The 22,553-nt window shown below is 33.1% G+C and overlaps 2 protein-coding genes across 4 annotated transcripts in view; one reads left to right on the top strand and one right to left on the bottom strand.

Moving 5' to 3' along the window:
- Positions 1 to 12,375, bottom strand: part of LOC144858415 (calcium-activated chloride channel regulator 4A-like) — a 28,794-nt gene extending 16,419 nt beyond the window's left edge. Inside the window, exons 1-3 of the mRNA XM_078714662.1 lie at positions 12,238 to 12,375; positions 3,539 to 3,730; positions 1,198 to 1,495 (exon numbers count right to left, since the gene is read on the bottom strand). Coding sequence (XP_078570788.1) covers positions 1,198 to 1,495; positions 3,539 to 3,706 — 466 coding nt within the window. The 5' untranslated portion in view covers positions 3,707 to 3,730; positions 12,238 to 12,375. The remainder of the gene's footprint in view (positions 1 to 1,197; positions 1,496 to 3,538; positions 3,731 to 12,237) is intronic.
- Positions 12,376 to 16,008: 3,633 nt separating this feature from the next.
- On the top strand, positions 16,009 to 22,189 carry LOC144858379 (kelch-like protein 38). Of its 3 annotated transcripts, none has more exons than XM_078714661.1 (2): positions 16,009 to 16,079; positions 19,309 to 22,189. In XM_078714661.1, the coding sequence occupies exon 2, from the start codon at positions 19,343 to 19,345 to the stop codon at positions 21,092 to 21,094; it is 1,752 nt and encodes a 583-aa protein (XP_078570787.1). In that variant the 5' UTR covers positions 16,009 to 16,079; positions 19,309 to 19,342; the 3' UTR covers positions 21,095 to 22,189. The 3 variants fall into 3 exon arrangements, with proteins under 3 accessions (XP_078570787.1, XP_078570785.1, XP_078570786.1); XM_078714659.1 differs by having other exon boundaries at positions 16,059 to 16,136; XM_078714660.1 differs by lacking the exon at positions 16,009 to 16,079 and adding an exon at positions 16,097 to 16,152.
- Positions 22,190 to 22,553: the final 364 nt, after the last annotated feature.

The following is a 22,553-nucleotide window of genomic DNA, read 5'->3' as shown; positions in this document are numbered from 1 at the left end:
TACAAAATTCCAAAACTTTCAGCCTCTAGAACTATAGTTTCTGCTTGATATAGCTTCTGAATGAGTAGTCCTCTGGGAATACAGCTGGCTAAAGCCGTGGCGCGAAAACAAAAAACAAACTAGAAAGGTGTTGAGATTTTGGTAAACGACTATAATACAGACTTGAATAATGAAGTAGCATAGTATAAAAAAAAAAAATCAGAAGCAGACTGTAAAGGCGGGCTTATGTTAACACGGAACTCAAACTCAAAGCATCTAGTTCCACAAGAGTGCTTAATGGAACAGAAAGAAATTTAAGTTGACAGTTAATACTTGTGCTTACCATACCACGTGCTGACAATTTTCAAATTTTTTTACTTTATATCTTACACGTATGTATGTGTGTACAGTTTATTAGTTGTATTTAACTTAGTCTTTTAATGTTAATCTTACTCAGTTAACGAAATGTATATTTAAAGCAAAAAATACTTAAATTGTCAATGGTTTTTGGTTAAAAATAACCTTTTTGATTGTCTTTTTAAGTGAAATAATTGTTTGTTTGTTTTTGTTTTGTTTTATTTCATCATATAAGACATTACTGTACAAAGAAAAACATAATAAAATTCAAATTCAAAGCAAACAAAACAACATATCATCATTATCATTATAAATTAAATAAATAAAGGTTTATAAAAATTATTCTAATCTCATATTTGATTTATAAATGTTTTTAATTGTATCCATTTTGTAGTAAAAATACTGTCCTTAAAATTCTGATGATAAATAAATTTTTCCACTTCATAAAACCTTTTTAACTCATTCATAACCATTTTGACAGTTGGCTTACATTTAACTAGTTTACATTTGTAATACATGACTTTACTATTAGAATAATTTTTAAATTAAAATATTGATGAGCAATTACAGAACAAATGCTTAATGGTTTGGATTTGACCATCTCCAAATGAGCACATTGGAGTTTCTTTTATATTCATTTTAAATAATTGTTCATTTGTTGCAATTATTCTATTTAAAATTTTATATTGAAAATATATTAAAACAATATTCATTGTACACGTATGTGGAGCTAGGTAGATTGTTGATTTATCTTAAATTCACTTTCTTGTTTACTTGGGGTAAACATTTTTTATATACAGTACCTCAATGTTTTCACTATTAAAAATGTTTTTACATTAATTTTAAAAATAGAATACAAACCTGTTCCTAGATTTCCATACTGTAAATTAATTGTACTATTCTGTATGTACTCTGGTGTCAGATGCATATACAAGCCTGATGATCCACATTGTCCAGTCATTAGCACGTACGGGTTATGAGGTAGCCAATCATTTGGTTTATCAATTCTAATGTTGGCTCGTACAAATGATTCATGAGTTGCAGTAAAGTATTGTGGCCTACTTTTCCAAGTCTTTGGAATTAAAATAGTAATTTCTTTCCAGTAAACTCTACTAGATGTTGCTTCAAATAGGTATTGTGATCCATTTGTAAAATCCCTCTAAAATAAAATAAAAAGTACAATATACAAATTTGAACACTATTTAGAATTTGTTGTACATTTTGTTTGCAATTGAATTCTATTATTACTTCACTTATTAAATTTAAAATCATCAAATGTACTGTAGTTGAATAAGGGAATCTTGTTTCACATCAACAATCATAACTCAAATTGTAACTTTTGTAAAGTGACTGATTTATGTGCAAAAATAGAGCTCATTACAAGTATGTGTATGTTCTGTGTAATTGCTCATTAATAGTTTTATACAGACTTGAGTAGGAAATTAAACTATTGTTACCCTATACTTTAACAATCAACGCATTAAAATATTTTTCTACATGTATTCAGCTTAGGAAAACATTAATTCTGACAGTGTAGAAGACAACAAAAATATTATTATCCAATTATTACATGAAAATGGCATTTTTTTCACTTGCCTTGATTTTGCATATAACCTTATTGATTCTGTCAGAATCTTAATTTTTTTATTCTTTCCTTTGCACTATTTTATCTTGAGATCAATTTCATCTAGCTACGTCAAATTTTCAGAATATATTCCTTATGGCCAGAAATTGATGTGGTTATGTTTTCACGGAGCGCAATAAAAATTTACACGGGTCTACATTGTAATCATATCTTCACAAGCATGTATTATAACTAAACCAAATTTGGTACTCATAAATTTCAGGTCATATTTCATCATATGACAATACAAATACATGCAAGGGTATGTAACGCATGCGTACGAGCACTGACATTTGTCAAAATTGTCAACATTTATTTTCAATGAAATTAGAGTACGTTTCAGGCAATTTTAAACGTTTAAAAATTGCCATGAGTGTGCAGATTTTTCATGCGCACTGCGTGTTAAACTATATTGCGCACTCTTTTTGCCTCTCTGTTTTACAACCTTTCTTTAGTAATTTTATCATATTTTATTCACTTTTCAACTTGAAACCATGTTATACGAGCACGTTAAAAGTGAGTAAGTTAACAAAATGGTGAAAATATGGCAGGCAGGTTGCCTACTGTATAGCTAGCATACAATGTTCGTTATGGAACACCGTTTACGCAACATTTCGTTGATATGAATTTTATTACGCGATATGTGAATGAAATTCATCGATATGAATTTTGACGGTATATGTGAATAAAATGCATCAATATGAATGAAATGTTTTGAATGAAATGTTTTGAATTAATTGAATTGAATGAAATGTTTTGAATGAAATGCGAAATTCCTCCAGAAGTGATGAAAGTGCTTGTGAAATGTTTGGTTTAAGAGAGGCGAGTCCTTTATTACGTAGCTCTGCTCCATACTTCTGTTTGACGAGTTGTGGCAAGTCTGGAATATAAGTTGGAGCCACATGACAATAATTTTGTTTTCAAGTGAAGGCGATAAGTCTTCATCTACGGTTAATTCCTCACCATGATGTTTTTAAAACTTTTCGAGAATAGTAAAATGCTGTGTTCACATTTTTACATAATGTATATTCCATGAAAAACATCTTAAAGGCAGGATATTCAGCCAATATAGTACAGTGCCTGTGTACCGGTATTGTTTTGATCTTTAGTTAGGTCAATGTTTGTCATTTATACTTTCAGGTAAGATAACTGGGGATTAACCTTCATTATAAGTATAAAAAACTCTTTATTCTTGTATGAACTGCAGATTGGTGAATTTTTGTCATACTATAGTTGTGAAACAGGTGTTTTTAAAATCAGAGTTATTGGATTTAATAATCACACAATCATTATTACTTGAGGTGCATTATCTGTTAGACACCCATCGTACAATGAGATCTTTATAACAGATAACTCAGGTTAAAACTAGAGCTATCAACTGTGACCAAAGCTCATAAAGATTTAGTACAGTATAATCTATTTTGGAACTCAAAATACTTTTCCACAAATAAGTTGGTTATTAAAAGAAAACCAAGAAACATTCATCGGTTCCACTTGAGCTCTGTGTGACATTGCGTTTAGTTACTAATGGAATCCAAGCTTTAGGGTATTTCAACATGTTTTGCCATTTTTACTTACTTGTAATTTTTCCAGCAATAAGAGATCTTCTGGAACATCCTCATGTATTGCAACTAATAAGCTTGTGTAGCCACCGTCTATAATAGTTATTTCATTTGGAAAGGATGAGCAGATGGTAATAAAAACAGAAGAGAAAATATAAAACTGACCAATTCCAAATCCAAACATCACTTCAGTGTTGTGCCAAAACTTCTACAAAACAAATTAGAATGATATACAGTACTAGTAATTTACAAATGGTGGCTATATATGGCCTGAATTTCTTGTAATATTGAAATTAAAATTCACTATATTATTATATAATATTATTATATTATATAATACCAGAATTCGGTCCAATTATGGATAAGAAATAAAGATAATAACTATAGAAAAACACTACAAGAATTAAACACAAAAACTTGAAAAAGAACATCAGGATATGGTTGATAAGGCCGATGAACTCAAACAATACAGCAGGCGTAATTGCCTGTTGTTTCACGGAGTGCCCGAGTCTAACGATGAGGACACTGATGTACTGGCGTTGGATATAATAACATCTAGTATCACAGACCAAGTAGAGTTACGCGACATATACCGATCTCATAGACTGGGGAAAAAAGGCCGCTTTACCAATCCAACAAAGCAACCAAGCAAAACACCTTTAAATTATATATACTGTATAGTAGTGCTTTAATAATTATCATATATCACTACAAATATTTTCAATTCTTTTCCATAAAGCATATCAAAAAGTGATTGCATAGCATAGATTGATCACATAAAATGCTTTTAAGATGCATGAAACTGAGAACTGATCTGATTGAAAATTCACATAAATGTACACTGTATGCTGTGAATTGAAGACATGACTACATGAATTTGTCTCCGATCATTTTTTTACACCCGGCTTTAGCCAGCTATATTCCCAGAGGACATAAGCATTCTGGAAACAGTTACCACATGCAATGCTTTTACTTACTACAGCTGACAGAAATGAGAATTTGTACACTCGACTAATTTATAGGTCCATGCATGACAACCCAAAGAACGTCTGGGAAAAGAGAGTCTATGAGATTTATGCACCTGACAGAAATGAGAATTTGTAAAATCGACTAATTTTTAGGGTTCATGCTCTACGACCAAAAGCATGTCTGGGAAGAGTCTATGAGATTTATGCACCCGACAGACACTGACAGACATACCGTATGAAGAAAGTGGCGGATCTAGGGGGGGGGGGGGGTTTAATATGGTGGCTAGCCGCCCCACTTAATTCTAAACAAAAAAAATGATGCAACCAACCTGCGACCGCCGACGTGGATTCGACGCACCTGACTCTTTTAATTAAGAAGTGTAGGCCTAGAGCTAGGGTTAGCATTATAGTTGTGTAAATAAGTCTACATAGTGAAAGAGCTAAGAGTTTAATTACTATTTATGAATTCAAGAGTTTAAAAAGAAAACGCGATTTAAAATCTTCGGAAAATACCCACAACTGAGTTAATTTCAAAACATGTTTTAGTGTCTAGTCTAGCTCGCTTCCCGTATTAATACCGCCTTGCTTACTGCGATATTGCTGCAATTCGATGTGAAAAGGCCTTCAGGTATATAATATGTTGATTCCTGACCTAACTACCATGTCAGTACAATACATTATCCTGATTGTTTGGTATTTATACTAATGATGTCAACACTTGACATAAACATATTTATAGATTCTAAAATGCACATTTGATACAATGACTAGAATACATTTATAATCTAGGTTTATACAGGTACTAGAAACAGTAATTCAATCTGGTGATTGATGTAAAACATGATGTGCTAATCTATATCAAAAGTACATTTTAACTTCAAAACACTATAAAAGGAATGATGATTTATTGGTAATGTTTTCTGGATATAAAATGAAACAGAGCATGACTGATCCCCCATATCTCACAATAGGTTTAAGTTTCAAAAACACTCATTTTAATATCAAGCCTATGCTGATTTTAGAGTATACACATTCTTTTTATTTTAGTTTATAACAGAAGATCCAGGATATTTTTTCCTTTTGAAGTATTTTTTTTAAATGTAATGTATGGTATCGATGTTTTTCCTTTTTAAAGATGTATTGTCCCTTTGACTAATTCCAAAAAAATAAAAAATATTAAACAGATTTCGAAAAAAGATGGGTCATTTTTAAGTATCATAATAGTTATTAACTATCACCAAAAATTTGTCAAAAAAAAAATCATTTAACTGAAATACAGACATGTTTTTGTTAAAAAAATAACTTTGACTTCCAGTCAAAGTTTTCGATCAAAACATATCTCATAATGAAACGCGCTTGTTTGGCTACTCTGTATGCATAATCATAAAACTTCCTCACGATCTGTGTGAAAATACCTTCTCAACCGTGGCGAGTTGTAAACAATCCTAATTAGCATATGCATAATGCGTACTCGTGGTTTGAAATCTTTGTTTACTTTCGCTCGCGACAATTTTCCAGACGAAATGTAATCAAACTAATTTACCTGAATGCAAATGATAAAAAAGAGGATATAATTATATTGAGAATGGACATTTTAAGATCGAAATGCAAACACCAGGCCTATTAAAAACGTCAGGTGTAGGCCTACTAGTAGTATTTATCTATTTATTTACTTCAAGTAATGTATATATATGCAAGAATGATTAAAAATAATTAAATAATTTTCAATCAAACAAAAAGATTTTGCACACAAGCTTGGAAAGAAGGCAAATAATAAAGCATAACAATAAGTATTTAACATGCGGGAGGTACCAACTGCACTAATTAGATAGAAAGAACAATCAGGCTTTTGAAAGTGGCTGCTTACGTGAGGTGGCCGCTCACAGAGGTTCAACTGTATATATATTTATTACCAATTTTTATGAATGATGGGAAGAAAATCAGGGCCATGGTCAGTATGAGGCAAACAAGGTATAGTCACCTCATCTAAAATGTTCAATTCCTCCGAATGATCGTCGCTCCTAAAAGTGAAGGAACTGAGACTGAGAGAGTATTTTTGATAAATGTACGGAATTGATTATTTTTCTTTTTGAGCTAATGAACAACAAAAAGACCTTGAATATCAAATCCCTACATATTCTTAGCAACAAAATGAGATAATTGGCATGCACTGAAGATCAAAGGTTTTTGAGAATAATCTCAGGATCAAAGTTCTACATAATTAATTAATCAATCAAGAAGGCACAGTAATTTATTCCATTAATCTGAAACTTTCCTTTGGGAGCTATAGCTTACACTGTAGGCTTGCTTATGAAATATTCAAACACCTGGATTTGTTTTATACATTCATAGCCAGACAACTGGTTCTTAGGCAAGTTTGTTTCTCTCACCCAGGTGAACAAATGGGTACCTGGTAAAGTCACAACACAACTGCGCTGATTACTAGCTGCATTATGGGAGTAAGTTTCCATATGTGTTCCAAAATGACCGGGGTAATAATGTACAGCCCTTAGATCAAAGTGCTACATATATCACATTAGGCATACACACAATGGTAACAGAAATGATAATTTTCAACTACAGTATAAATCTATGTTTATAAATATTTTGAGAATAAAGCAATTTGAAAATGAGCTACAAAAGGCCGGACAACAAATTTATGAGGGCTAAAAATAACTAGGGGAAACACTAAAACATGTGATTGTATGAGGTTGCTATGCTATTTTGTATACAATACATTACATTTTTTTTCCCCCTAGATAACAAGTATTATATTGTAACACAATTTGCTCAATAACTTTATTTGATTTATACAAACAAAACATAACCAACAAAAAAATATCCAGTGTTAATTGGTCGATTTCTGAAGGGATATCCCTTCACTGATACTACACGTCATGTTAGCATTGTGATAATGGACAATTACACAATGAAATGGACTACAGTAGGGTTAGGGTTAGGGTTCATGAGTTGAAAAATTGACTGCTCTATTTTTTAATGAGGCAGAGCCGATTATTTGTTTTATAACACACCTAATTTTATTCAATATATCTATCGTAAATCATTGATGAATGCTAAGCCGAGAAGCTAGGCCATTAAAAAAAGCAGTGCTCCAACTTTAGATGTGGAGTAGAACAGTCAGATAGAATGGAATGCAATAATTTAATGGCTTAATTTTTAAATATTGCTTTTATAGTAAAGATTATTATGTCTTCCAGCTCGATATTTGTGCCAAAATAGATTTGTTTAGCTAATTTTGTTATTCTTGAGATGCTGAATCCAAAAGAGTTAGGTACCATTTTTTCAACCACTCCTTTAGCCGCCATTTCGTATTTCAAAATGGCCGAAGTTCCACACTAAACTCGTCATCTATGGTATCATTGGAAAGGGAATGTAATACTGATCATTTATTTTTATTGCGCAATAAAACTAATCACGTGACCAAAAGGTATACATGCAATTTCACCAAATACTGTACTGTTTGGTATCGTTGAATAGCCTTTTTATTCTGAATACAGTTTTATTAATGTTTGTTTGATTTTCTTTACTTTGTCATAATTGTCCATTTATATGTTTTATATTATATTATATATTATCTTAATACTACAATAAGTACGGTACTGGATTACCCTTAACTTATTAAAAAATCAAAATAATTAATAGTCCATGAACAAAGGTGAAATAACCTGTTGTAACTCTTTGTTTTGTTTCTTTGGATAGCTTTTTAAATTCTGAATCTATTTTATTTTTAGTAGTCTAAATTTCTGTTTTCGTAAAAAGAAAATGCTACGGGTCATGGTATTATTTGCGTAGCGTTCAAAATCATTTGTATAAGTGTCATTCTTGTAAAACTGGGTACCACACAATAAAGCCATCTGTCCAGAATGCCAATGTCAATTGGCATGCCTTCTCTTTGAAAAAATAAATAAAATAATAATAAAAAAGAATAATAAAAAGAATAAATACAATTAAAATCAATTAGTTTTCCTCAAATTAACACGAAATAAAGAAAAGTTAGTGTCCTACTGCCTTTACAAACTACCAATCGATATTGTAAAGAAACGAATTATGGTGTTTTTAACGTCTAAAAGTTCCCTTGATTTTTACGTACGGTTTGTGATTATCGCAATATAAACTCTAACTATAAGTTGTTATTATTAAGAGTCACATAGAATAATTAATCAAACTATACTTGTTTGTGGTAACTTAACTTTAAGAACTTATCGGAAAAAAGGGGAAACAATATCCACTTTCCAGCAATATTCAAATTAGTTTGAAAACGAAATCTTAACACTCTACAGACAGCTTATAAATGCTGTGTGATGATTTCAGTTATTGATTTCCCTTTTATAAATTTGTATTTTAATTTTGTTACATTTACTGCATTTCTTATCTTAGTTATATTTATCCAAAATGCAGTGGGGGTTTTTTAAAGAGTGAAGTGCAATAGACTTCGACCACACTATGGTAGGGGATCGAATCAGTTTTTTCAGTCATCGGTGCGTTTTGAATCATTATTATTCTATTGTTCCTGGGCATGATCATTGTATCCGTTGTTGTTCGTATTTGTATTCTTATGAGTATTAGCATATGCCACCGACTTAAATGTATATTCAATAAATTATGTTATCATCTGAAACCGTGGAACAGTAGGCGTGTTAAGGTGCTTATTTGAAGCAAATCCTTCAAAATGTGATAACATTCTAAAACTTGGCACAGTTATTCATTGGTGTATCAAAAACATAAAATGGAAGGGCTGCACAAAATTGGGCATGGGAAAACAATCCACACTAAACATGGTCAACCATGGTGTCCTGAAAAGATGACACAGAAATGTTTGTCAAAACGGCGTATGGATGTGAGACACTGAGTTGTACTTAATTATTATTCCTACGCCGTTCGTAAATCTAAAAGTTCAAATATTGCAGATTACATCTTTGAGAATCGTGTCCACCTTTATTATCCATCCATTATTATTCTCACATCTATCTTTGTTTGATAACGGCATATTATCTATATATTTTTTATTATTATCCTAAAACCATGCTCACGTCAGAGTGGCGGATATCGAATTAAAAAATCATCATGCTTCCTCTTCCTTTATTGCATAAACCTCATTGAGGTGGTATTTCGTAATTAATTGTGATTAAAAAACATGCAATAGGCACGTCTACTTGTTTCAATTAAATTATTTCAACATTTTCAAAACTTTAAAACAGTAGAATGCCAATCTTTTCAAAAACTTGCACAATATTCAATAAAACAATTTATAGAAACAATTTTCTAAAAGAAGTACATTACAATTCATTGAAACCTGTAAGATGAAAACAGATTATTTATAAACTAGAAAGCCACTCCGAGAGTGCATACCTCCGTCTACTGTAAATTTCTTCTACATCAGATTTAGTGACCAGAAAATGTGTGTCTTAATGCTGTGTGTGATTTAGGCTAATTTCACTACAAGCATAACATGCGAGTTTGGTGTAAAGGTTATGTAACCAGCCTTTCAACTAAGAATTAGCTTCAGCTGACTAACAATAGAACAGAAACGCGAAAAACAAATGAGTGAATTTGCAAAGAAATAGGGTTTTTAAACTACTCGTATCAAAAAAGTGTACATTAAATCTAATTATGTTTTTTGGACAAGTAGTTCTTGAGAAAATACAATTTTAGTTTACTTGTTACTTTAAGTAGGACTGCTCACCGGCTTTTGAAATTTCTGTCCTATTTAACACTAGCAAGTGGTCCAGAATTGGGACCATGGTCCGGATTGCCTGAATTTAATGGAGTGGTCTTTGACCACATATCTATCTGTATTTTCATTTTGGGAAAGATCTTGTAATTACTTTTTGAGTAATCCTGCTAACAAACAAACTAGCCTTCGCGCATAGCGCGATACTTGGCCAAATCAAAATTGGCCTCCTACACACACTTGACCGATTTTAACCCGATCAAAGTTCCGTATGTCATAAACCTCCCTTGTTACATAAAAATAGAGACATAATTTCTCTAGATTTCATTATAAATCAGGCATGTAATTTATATACTAAGAAATAATCTTGAACAAACAATACGGATAATTTTTTTTTTTTTTATCTTTTGTGGTTAACTACCACCTTTATTCAACAATTACAGAATCTCACATATATATTTACATTATTTCCTGCATATTTTTTTGTTATGTTATCTATTACAAAATATATTGCATGTTTAATGAAAAAAGTTGTTTAGTTATGAAACGTTTGTTAACTTATTTATCATAATTGTGTATCTTTCAGTTTATATATATGTATTTGATTTGCCCTTTAGGGAAATGCTTAACAAGTGGTGTAATATACCAGGCCACTGTCACAAGAAATGGCACTAACAAAATTGAAACATATGTTGGACTGACAGAAAATACATTTAAGTGTAGATACAATGGGCATACAAGCTCATTCTGTAATGAAAAGTATAAAAATAGTACAGCGCTTAGCTAACATGTTTGGAAACTAAAGATGACAACATTAAATATAATATTAAATGGCGAGTAACAATACGGATAATAAAAAAAAAATCTGATTTCGTTTCGTTTCCCAAGGTGAGACTTGATCTCGGTAACTTGAATGCTGTAGACACCAGCACAGACCACCGAGCCATACACAACTGATTAACATTATTGTATTGTAGTAATTTGGAGTCATTTGGATCAAAATCGTGAGCGCTTGAGTGATGACAAACAAACACACACACAAACCGAACAATAGAACAGCAACACGAAAAACTCACGGGTGAATTTGAACAGAAATAGGTTTTTAAACTATTCGCATCAAAAATCCTGTATATTAAATCTAATTAAGTTTTAAAATTACAAATCACAAACTGTAACTCTTGCCTCTTGTACAAAAATGAAGTTTTTTGGACAAGTAGTTCTCGAGAAAATGCAATTTCAGTTTACTTGTTACTTTAAGACTGCTCACCGGCTTGTGAAAATTCTGTCCTAACTTTTTAACACTAGCAGGTCTGACAATAATTCTAAAAAGTGGTCCAGAATTGGGACTGTGGTCCGGATTTTAACCAAAATTGGGCAGTGTCCTCCTTGCACCAGCCGACATGTATGGCAGTAATTTGGAGTCATTCGAATCAAAATTGTGAGCGCTAGAGTGATGACAAACAAACAAACACACAAACCGCACCAATCAACATACTTGGCCAATTTTCAATTTGGCCAAGTAACAAACAAACAGACAAACAAACACACAAACCGAACAGATCAACATACTTGGCCAATTTTAAATTTGGAAAAAGTAACAAACACACGCGATCAATTACATATACCTCCTTGGTGGAGGTAAATAATGAGATAAATATTTATATTTACTGTGCTTAAAAAATAATACCGATCGAGGTTTTTTAAAAATGTCAATAGTATTAATAGAAATAAAAACATAATATTATAATGAGCGTTTATATTAAAAATGTATCTATTGCGCCCCATACAAATTAGCGCAACCAAAATAAAAACGAGACCGATATCAAACGTAATATAATGACAAAAAGTGTATCTAGCGGCGCTCCATACAAAATACCGGATGTTGATTTTATCGCGACCGATTTCAAGCGCGACCGATTTCATCTGACACCGCTAGGCTTAGGCTTAGCCTCAAAAGCAGACCAGTGATAGACAGCTATCTATCACACACTATTATATCAGTCTTTCGAGTCAATAGCTACCCAAAATGCATGTAAGGTATGAGGAAATACTTACAGACAGTGATTCCTCAATATGACGGTTTTAGTAAGATGAAAAGCTGATCCTCCTAATTGATGGACAACAGGAGGCGCGGCGTAGATAAACATTCAAACTTTCATCCACATTCGACTCAGCTCCACTCTCATCTCGTCACGATCTCGTAAGCAGCTAAACAGTAATCAACATCATGGAATACTGTACTAAGTTTGTACCTACAGTGGATGTGAAATAAATTACATCCGAACGAGGACCCCTAGCTCACTGAATTTTAATAATATTTATGTAGGCCTAGTATGGCGCGCCAAGCTGTCATTTATTCAAGCAATAGAGATATCTTAGTTTTTAATATAGATATCTTAGTTTTAAATAGAGATATCTTAGTTTTCAAAAGAGATATCTTAGTTTTCAATAGAGATATCTTAGTTTTCAATAGAGATATCTATATTAATAGAGATTAAGATATCTCTATTTAAAACTAAGATATCTCTATTAGGCTAATAGAGATATCTTAGTTTTGTTTCCTGTTGCAAAGTATGAAGGGAAGGGTATGTTGTAAACGTGGTGGGAAGTGTGCCATTTATTGGAAGATTAGGGAAATCCTAAGGTGTTATAGTTGTTGGTTTATAGGTCAGACAGGTGTAAGCTACAACACTGAATAAACTATTATTCTGACAATAATTGAACTGTAAACATAATTCTTTTGAGTGTTTGTTTATTTACACATATCATTCCCTTCAGATCAACTATTTTTTATTTTCATTACATCTAACCAAACACGTAAAAAATGTGGTTAAAATATCTTATCATTATCTACACGTACGTACGGCCGTACGCGCTAGATTGTTTACTCAAAAGTCTTTGACCTTATCCTATTCAACCTTGTTTTTGCAGTTGAGCCTCTCATGACCAGGGATTTGTATGTCTTCCTACGCTAAGATTATATAGTTCCACATGCCATGTGCTTTTTTCTCTAAGATATATTTATTATAAGTGCCAAAAACCGGGGTTTTTTTTCTCAATGTGAGGCCTTTATTATTCAATTTTTTTAAAGAAAAAGCACACATACCATAAAAAATATCCATGTATTTCATTTTCGGAACAGAATATTCCGTGAGGCTCAACTACAAAACCACCATTTTGTGATATGATGTCATCGTAAGCCAATCAAAGCTGAGCTTTCTCGTGATTGGCATTGCTCACGGTTGAATGATTTTGGATTCTGGCTGATTTGATTGGTGGATGCGAATCAACCGCAGCGGAATGTTTTCTCTCGCGCGTGTACCATGAAGTCGATCATAGTACGGTCTCTCCGATCGCTACTATACACAAAGCTAGAGCAATGAATTTGTCCGAATTCCGTTAAGTAAACAACTTTATATATTTCATAAGCATTTAATAACATGTTTTATTGATATTTCCAATGGTGATATATAAAATAAATTACTAAAAAACGTAATTATATGTAATTATTTTAACCAAAAATGGCGTAGTTAATAGAATTGTCGACTGAGGCCGCAAATTGTTTTACTTCTTTCGTCGCTAAAAACGATAATTTTCGGCGATGTTTTAGACCCTATATTTCGAAAACTGCAAGTCAGATTTTCTAATTTTTTCTTTATTGTAATATGAATACAACATACTAACAGATAATGCTGGTTTGGTTTTAATTTTGCATCATTATCCCATATAAGACAATATGACTATGCAATCCTAACATATTGATCAGGTGTATACAGATAATGACATTACTTTTGTCGGCAAATTGGCAATTCCCGGCCCCCCCAACTTCAAAATCCTGGATACGCCACTGACTGCTACAAACAACTAGTATTATAAAACTGAAAAATATTATAATAAAGTTGTTGCAGAGAGAGCCGATATTGTACTGTATTAATTTCGTGGAGTTTCGAGTTGTAATAATAAATTCATGCATTTAAAATGCATCATTAAAAGGCAGATCCAAGGGATACCGAGCCTTTGGAAGGTTGAAAAAACTAGTAAAAAGAAGTGAAAGGGGACACTTATCGGCATCACAAACGGACAAATTATTTACGAGTGTTGCGTTCTCTCAAACTAGTCTTTTTCCCCTTTCCGATTTAATAGTAGGCTATAATGTAAAAAATAAAGACGGTCCAAAAGGACGATAATCGGTTTCATTGCAATGAGTATCGACATGTTCTCGTTTAAATTTATTTTTCGTATTACAAACTTCGAGATAACAATCACCATCATCTGGGCCTACATCTTCTACTCCTCCCCTACTGACTGCGCCTGGATTTTCTATTACCGCGGACAGACAAATAAGATTGAAATTTCTAGTTTAAATCTAAGAAATTATTTCCGAATTATTGACAGCTTGGCGCGCCATAGCCTAGACTAGAGACAAGGTAATCAATCTAACAAGTAGATTCCAACTCCCGATTTCGGCGGGATTGCCCAGAATGAAGGAGTTCCAACTATTCCCTCCGCGAGCCCCAACCCTGAATTCCTGTTTTTTTTAATATTTAAAGATGTATTGTCCCTTGAAACACAAAAAAATGAAGGTCAAAATATTCTAAATTTAAATTGGCCATATCAAAGTAATATTAAAGTTATTCACTTTAAGTCGAAAATTCGAGCCAAAAACAACAAGTTTACGTAATTAACAGGTAAATTGATTTGATTACATTTCGTCTGGAAAATCGTCGCGAGCGAAAGTAAACAAAGATTTCAAAACACGAGTACGCATTATGCATATGCTAATTGGGATTGTTTACAACTTGTCACGGTTGAGAAGGTATTTTCACACAGATCGCGAGGAAGTTTTATGATTATGCATACAGAGTAGCCAAACAAGCGCGTTTCATTATGGGATATGTTTTGATCGAAAACTTTGACTGGAAGTCAAAGTAATTTTTTTAACAAAAAAACGTCTGTATTTCAGTTAAATGATTTTTTTTAAAACAAATTTTTGGTGATAGTTAATAACTATTATGATACTTCAAAATGACCCACCTTTTTTCGAAATCTGTTATTTTTCATTTTAGTCAATTAGTCAAAGGGACAATACATCTTTAATCATAATAATTCTTCATTGAGTACCTTATATTAAAATAGTGACGTCAGCTTTTATACGGCATTCACCAACTGATGTAACAAGGGGAATTCCCGTGATCCGCAGTACCGGTAGTGTAGGAGCACGAACGGTTTTACTGTAGGCCTATTGTAGGCTACAGTATATTATAATATACTATATATATAGGGTCTCTATTTCAGTGTCCGATGTCGGCGGGCCCGTTTTTTTATGTGCCCAGTGTCCCACCAACACCAGGTCCCGCTTTTTAAAATATTCAGAATTCACTGAACTAAACTATGTAAAACCCATAGAGATATATTATATATCTCTATGTTAAACCTTAATATAGGCCACTGTAATATCTTCAGCACCGTAGGCACTTGTGACGCGTATGGAAATTGCATATAGCATCTTCAATTAGAGGATTTAGACTATATTTTACGTTACATAACATTAGTAATTGATAATAATTCTTACATTAAATAGAATATCAATTAAAAAAAGCAACAATGCAAGAAAGAACAATAATTAAAACTGTTACGTCAAAAAGTCGAGCGGCGTTTTTATTTTAACTATTTCTTGTTTTAATGTGTTGATACGGTATTACAGGTTTGCAATAATATTTGTTTCATTTTTGTACAGTATTAAAAACCTTTTTCCAGAAGCCTAGGTATGTGTGTTTTCTTATTGTGGGCGTGGCAAGCAATGCTTGACTGGTCAGGCATGGATCCGGCTGCGAGAGAATAACGCCCCACACACCCAGACCTGTCCTTTCTACAATCGGTGCCCTGCTGGTGGTCGGGTACGTAGAGGGTATTATATGTTAAATATTAACTGGAAAAGATCGAACTGTGGAGTGGTGGGAATTACAGATAGTAGCAGTAAAGATTAGGCCTAATAATTACATAATCATCATATAGGCCTATCATTATACAATGTGTAAAGTATTCGTGTGTGTAGTTTAAGTCTAGTCTAGCCCATAATGGTGGAGGTATACCTCCATGTCTAGCCTATAGCTACCCGCTAAACTAGCAGGATTGGTTCAGGGACGATTCGGCCCTGAGACAATTCGGCCCGGGACTATTCGGCCCACTTTTGGTGGGACGATTCGGCCCACTTTTGGGCCGAAACATCCCACTTTGTGGGCCGAAACGTCTCACTTTAGACCAAATTCATATTCATTTTTTTGGTATTTATCAAGTTTTTAAAGGTGTTTAACAATCCGTATTTTATTGATATTGACAATGTTGATATAATATATATAATAAATTACTAAAAAAACCTAATTTTATATTCAATTTATTACTTCGAAAACCTTGTTTATTTCGTGCATTCGCAAGCGGCCAACAGAGGGCGTAACTTGTTTACATCATTCGCAGGACTAAAAAATGATCATTTTCGACGATGTTTTCAAAATGTTTGCTTTATTGCATCTTTATCCCTAGTAGTACTACCCCATAGTCCCTCTGAAAATAAAGTTTGGGGGAAATCAAAATATCAAAGCCGATAAATTTAAGTGTGCCGAATCGTCCCAGGGCCGAATCGTCCCGTTACCGCAGGATTGACAGACGATCGGACGATCAGGCTTTTTTAAAGACGATTCGGTACCAACAACGCGTGCGGACGTTCGCGGGCCCAACTTTGTGGACGTTCAGGCCCAATATTATTAGACGATCGGGCCCATTATAAAAATAAAGGAAAGACGATCGGGCCCACGAAAACGAATTGGATTTATAATTGTTCACCATAAAATATTATTATATATATTATGATTACCCCTATTATTAAGAGTATATTAAACACAATAAAAAGAAACAAAAAATGATTCATTTAAAGACACCTTCCCTACAATTTGTGACGTTTTGTAAAAATAATACATATATATTACTTTAAAAACATTAAACCAGGTCATTCCTTGTCTTAAATGTACGTTTTATGGTCAATTATGATAAAAAGTGAGAAACAATGCACTACCTAAGTAGCTCGCGGCGACTGACCTCTCGTGGACGGTCTTTAGGCCTAGCCTAGCTAGGCTTAGTTTTGTAGGCCTAGCTGGTAAACATGGGTAACGTACGAACATCGTACGCTAGCTATATACCTAGCCTGCCGTTGTATAGTTGCTGCATTAATTGTCTTTCTATTTTTGCCAGACTCCGTTGATACAAATTAGGGAAAACCCGGTATTTTCGCTGAAAAGTTAGGAGTCTTCCATTTGTTTTGGCCTCACAGTCGATCGAAAAGTGGGTGAATTACAGAAGAAAAACAGAAATATCAATCCGTGCGCAATGCATTTTGGGATTTATAGCGGGCCGCTATAATTATTAGAATCGACTTATTTTTCACATTTTTAACCATTTAAAGACGAAAAAAGTTATCGCAATAGGACCATATAGTATTATTTTTACATTAAATATAGTTTGTGATCCTAAAATAGATCTTAAAAACGTAGGGAAGGTGTCTTTAAGCAAAAACAAGGACTCAGTTTCAATTTCTCTCTCGGCCCAACAATTGGAATACTGTAGTAGACACAGATATACAGTTACCAAATGACAAAATGTGTTGTTTTCTTTAGCTTACGCCACGTACCTTTATTAATCTCATACTTTTCTATCATATCTTAATTGCAAGTAATGGCTACAATTAATATTATAAACATTTATCAGGTAGAGGGACGATTCTGCCCTGAGACGATTCGGCCTTGGGGAGATTCGGCCTCCTATAGCACATGGTTTCAGCACGCATAGACTTCTCTCTGAGCGGCGTGCCAAAGGCATTTTTGACATTCCATTCTCTAGAAAATCAACATGTGTAACTCTAAAAAAAAAGTGAACAGCGATGGCCAGAGAAAGTTCAATAACTAGCGAGAATAAAAGGTAACTGATGCCGATCAAATAACATGCCACAAAGAATAAAATTGCCAGAGAATTCTGGAGTGTGCATGTGAAAAAGACTTACTGGATGACCCGATCATCTGACAACCATCATACCCTAAAATTAAACTTTAGCTAATATGCTTAGCCCTAACCTAGAGGCCTATGTTGAAAATAATTGAATCACTTTTTATACAGTAATAATTGGTGTAATAATCCTGTAGGCTAGGTATTTATGAACAATTTTTATTGTTGTTCATGTACGTACTAAGCCTGACACTAGTTTCATTCACTTGTATTTTGACTACAAATTTGATAACTAAAGTAATTGTGTGAATACCACACCTTAGAATTATGCCTCATAAGTACTATTAATATGAAGAAGAATCACATAAAAAGTAATTAATACATTGATTTTACAGACGTTTTTCTCACACATTGTTCGCGAATTTCTCATTCAGTGTTCAATAGTTTTAATTAATAAGTACTCCATTGAACACTTGCGTTTCCAAGCATTCAATTTTGGTGACCATTGTATTTTATTCTTGTTACACAATGAACAACCAATCCATTGTTTTGACATTTTAAGATTTGATATTGATATTTGAATTTACTTTTTTTTTAAAGATACTTTTTATCTTTATATGCCTGCTACAACTGGATGAGGGGGTTCTTATACCCTTTTCACATCTGCAAAATGTAACAACTTTTGCATGTAACCAGGTTTGCATAGTGTGAAGACAATTTTCTGGAAAATCTCCCGAGATTTCACAGGGGTCCCTTTATACCAACTGACCAATCATAGTAATCAAATAGTGCGCAACTATTTATTCCTCCTGAGATTTCACAAGGTTTGTGTATACGTGTGTGAAAACGTGTAATAAGTCAGGAGATCAAACCTGGTTTCAACTTGTTACAATTTATGCAGATGTGAAAAGGGTATTAGGGTTTCAGTCCTCTTTGTGTTTCTGCCAACTTGCTTCATTATTTGTTTTATATGCTTTTATTGGCAATAAAGAAAAAGAATAAAATATTGCAAGATGAGAAACCCACCTTTAGCCATCAGTCACTTTTCATAACCCTTCGAATAATTATGTGCATATTACAAATTTATAATCTGTTACAATCAAAGTCGAAATAATTAATTTTTGTTTCATTTAGAGTTTTGGAGTAAACCGTAATCTATTCATCCAATATGGCAATCACCAATGATAAACATTTTGAGATTGCTATACTTCCAAAGACTACACTTTCAAGAATGAATGATTTTCGGAGAGATGGAATTTTAATTGACATTTACATAGAAGCTGGACAAGAACGAATACCTTGTCATCGCAATGTGCTAGCTGCATCATCAAACTACTTCTACGCTATGTTCACAAGTAACATGAAAGAGAAACATGATGATACAATACATATATCCAACATTGATGCTGCCACAATGTCATCGATTATCAATTACATATATACAGGACAGATATGCTTAAGTCCTGATAATGTGCAGTCTGTTTTTGAAGCAGCCTGTCTAATGCAGCTTACCAAACTGCAAGAGTGCTGTTCTGAATTTTTTATTCACAATTTGGATGCCAGTAACTGCTTAGGAGTGTACAAACTTGCAATTTTACATGACATAACTGATTTAGCAAATACAACGCTGAATGTGGTATTGCAGTCGTTCTCTGATGTTTTATGTGAAGAAGATTTTCTTCGACTTACAAAAGAGCAACTAACAGAGATGCTGAGGAAAGATGTGATAGTTAAAAGTGAAAATCAGGTTTTTGAAGGATTGATAAAATGGATAAAATATGACATGGATACAAGGCAAAAGCATCTTCATGATCTTTTGAAAGAAATTCGACTTGTTCATATGACAGAAAAGTATTTAATAAAGTCAGTTCTTCAGCACCCTTTAATTGAAGAAAGTGCCCAATGTCGTGATGTCATCAGTAAGACAATGGGATTTTGGAATCTTTGTCCAGATAAGCAAATTGAAGTACGAGATAGCTGTCTCTGTTATCAAGCAAGACCTTATCGTGAAAAGGTCTTCATTATTGGTGGTAAGGATGAAGATCAAAATTTCCAAAATAATATTTTATCTTGTGATGAAATTCAGCTTTCAAAATCTTGTTGGAAATATGAGGCTAATCTTCCACTACCGTTACATGACTTGGATCTCATTGCTACAGCTCTAGATGATTCCATATTTATCAGTCAGCACAAACCAGCTATTCGTGCCAGTACAAGCCCAATGTCGTCGAATCGTTGGATTTATCACCTAAAGGAGAAAACATGGAAAAAAATCCAGGCATCTCGCTTAAAATTTCGCTTTGAATTTGGAATAGCTTATCTTGAAGGATTTGTTTACATAATTGGTGGATATGATGCTAACATGAGGGATGTAAGTAAAGTTGAGCGGTATAATTGTCAGACAGATACCTGGGATGAAGTGGCAAAATTACCATATGTTACAGACTCTTGTGTGGCTGCAGAATGTAACCGTAGAATAATTGTCATTGGTGGACACAGCGCAAGTAGAAAAGCGGAAACCTTAGTGCAGAGTTATGATCCTTCAACTGACCGCTGGACAATGATAAATCCATTAACATGCACCATTAACATTAAAGATGTGTCTTGTCTTTCACTTGAAGGAAAGGTTTATGTGTTTTATTCAAACCCAGACATGCATGTTCTTTATTACAACCAAAATAATAAAAAGTGGCAAGAATTATTAACATGTGAAAAAAAACAAGTGATGTTCTCAGTCTGCCGTTACCAAAGGTGTATTGCACTGATCGGGGGTTTGCAAGGTGACTATATCGATGTTGAAGTTGTTGGTTCAGTAGACATCTTTAAGCCTAATACGGCTGAATGGAAACTGCTACCAAATGCTGCTATTCCCCGGTGTGCTCATCAATCTGTGAGCTTTTTGTTATCGAACATTTCATAAATACTTGATGTTTGGATTGAACTTCGACAAATTTTAAATAACAAATAAGGTGATAAAAAAAGAAAAATAAATAATTTAATTGAACAATATAAATTCTAAAATAATACTGCATACCATGCGTAAAAAAAACAAATAATCAATTCAATAGTCATTTTGACTAAAATCAAACAACATATAGTATACATTCACCAAAATGGAAACAATAAAAAAGTATAAAATAAATACAAAAAATATAAACCCATATCCTGTCTAGGTTAATTATATCCAAAGTCTTTATCCAAAATATATTTCTATAATATCATCCAAATCTACTAAACTAATTTATTTCAAAACTACATCCTCTCTAAAAGCTTTTCCTCTTTGCCAGTACATTTATATTTAAGGAACGGTCCTAATTAATATGCATGTACTGGAAGGCGACTATTTAGAAAAGGGAACATTCCTTGATGATGAGGAAACAGTAATTGATTAATAATGTGGGTTATAGGAAAGAAGTGAATAAAGAGTAGTTAAAGACAGGAAGAAACACTATAGTACAGGCAAACTATGAAATATGGTTGAAAAAATTGAAACAGAAGTTTATTTCACCACAATGCATTTCTATAAGGTTCCTATATGAACAACCTAAAAGTCTAGAAAAATTCAGGTAGGGGAAATAGGTTTTTTTTAACACAATGGCCGCTAATGGCGAAAATGCCTTAAAAAGGACCAACAAACATAAATGATAGATCTAATTACCAGTTTTTACAATTCTTTATATATTTCTTTACAGATTCGAAGATCTGAACTACAATATACACATTATTTGTGCCGTTAATTAGAAAATGGCCGCAGAAACATATGTTTATTAGGACTAAGGGTGTTTGGTTCAGTTTCTTTCAAAAGTTAATTTAAAAGTTTCAGAAGATAAATTTTTGTAATAAAAGATATCGTCTATAAAGGCTCTAAAAATGACACAAACGTATTAATACCTGACTTGTTTCCAATAAAATAAAATTGTGTGAAAGTTGGGCTGTGCTTCCTGACTGTTATTATTACACACCATTATAATTGGTAAGCAACACCTTTTAAATAAAATGTTTATCTGCTACTGTATAGTCCTTTTAGTCTATTTTGTGACTTGTTTACCTGGATAAACCGACAATAGCCAATGCGCTCTTCAGTGGGAGAGCTATGATACAAAAAGATAAAGTTCCTTGAACCCCCTCTATAATAATTACCACACCCTGCCACCACCAACATCATTTCATAAATTAAAAGTTGCTCACAATTTTTTTTTTTGATGGGCGCCAAGCGAAATGATCCCTTGGGTCACCTAATTTGCATAATTAAAATGACGGACATTTTCGCTTAAACACTATCTCTAAAACTAAAATGTTTAGCTCAAAATGTTCAGAGCATAAACATTCCAATTTACGCTAATGAAGCATTTTTTTTAAATGACCGCGGAAGTACCAGT

This window comes from Antedon bifida, chromosome 2 (assembly GCF_963402885.1).
Source record: "Antedon bifida chromosome 2, ecAntBifi1.1, whole genome shotgun sequence".
Classification (NCBI taxonomy): domain Eukaryota; kingdom Metazoa; phylum Echinodermata; class Crinoidea; order Comatulida; family Antedonidae; genus Antedon; species Antedon bifida.
The sequence above is the reverse complement of the archived record's forward strand: the minus strand, read 5'-3'. Positions and strand labels throughout refer to the sequence as shown.

Coding starts and splice junctions, on each gene's coding strand:
- LOC144858379 (XM_078714661.1), top strand. CDS start 19,343: ATGGCAATCACCAATGATAAACATTTTGAGATTGCTATACTTCCAAAG.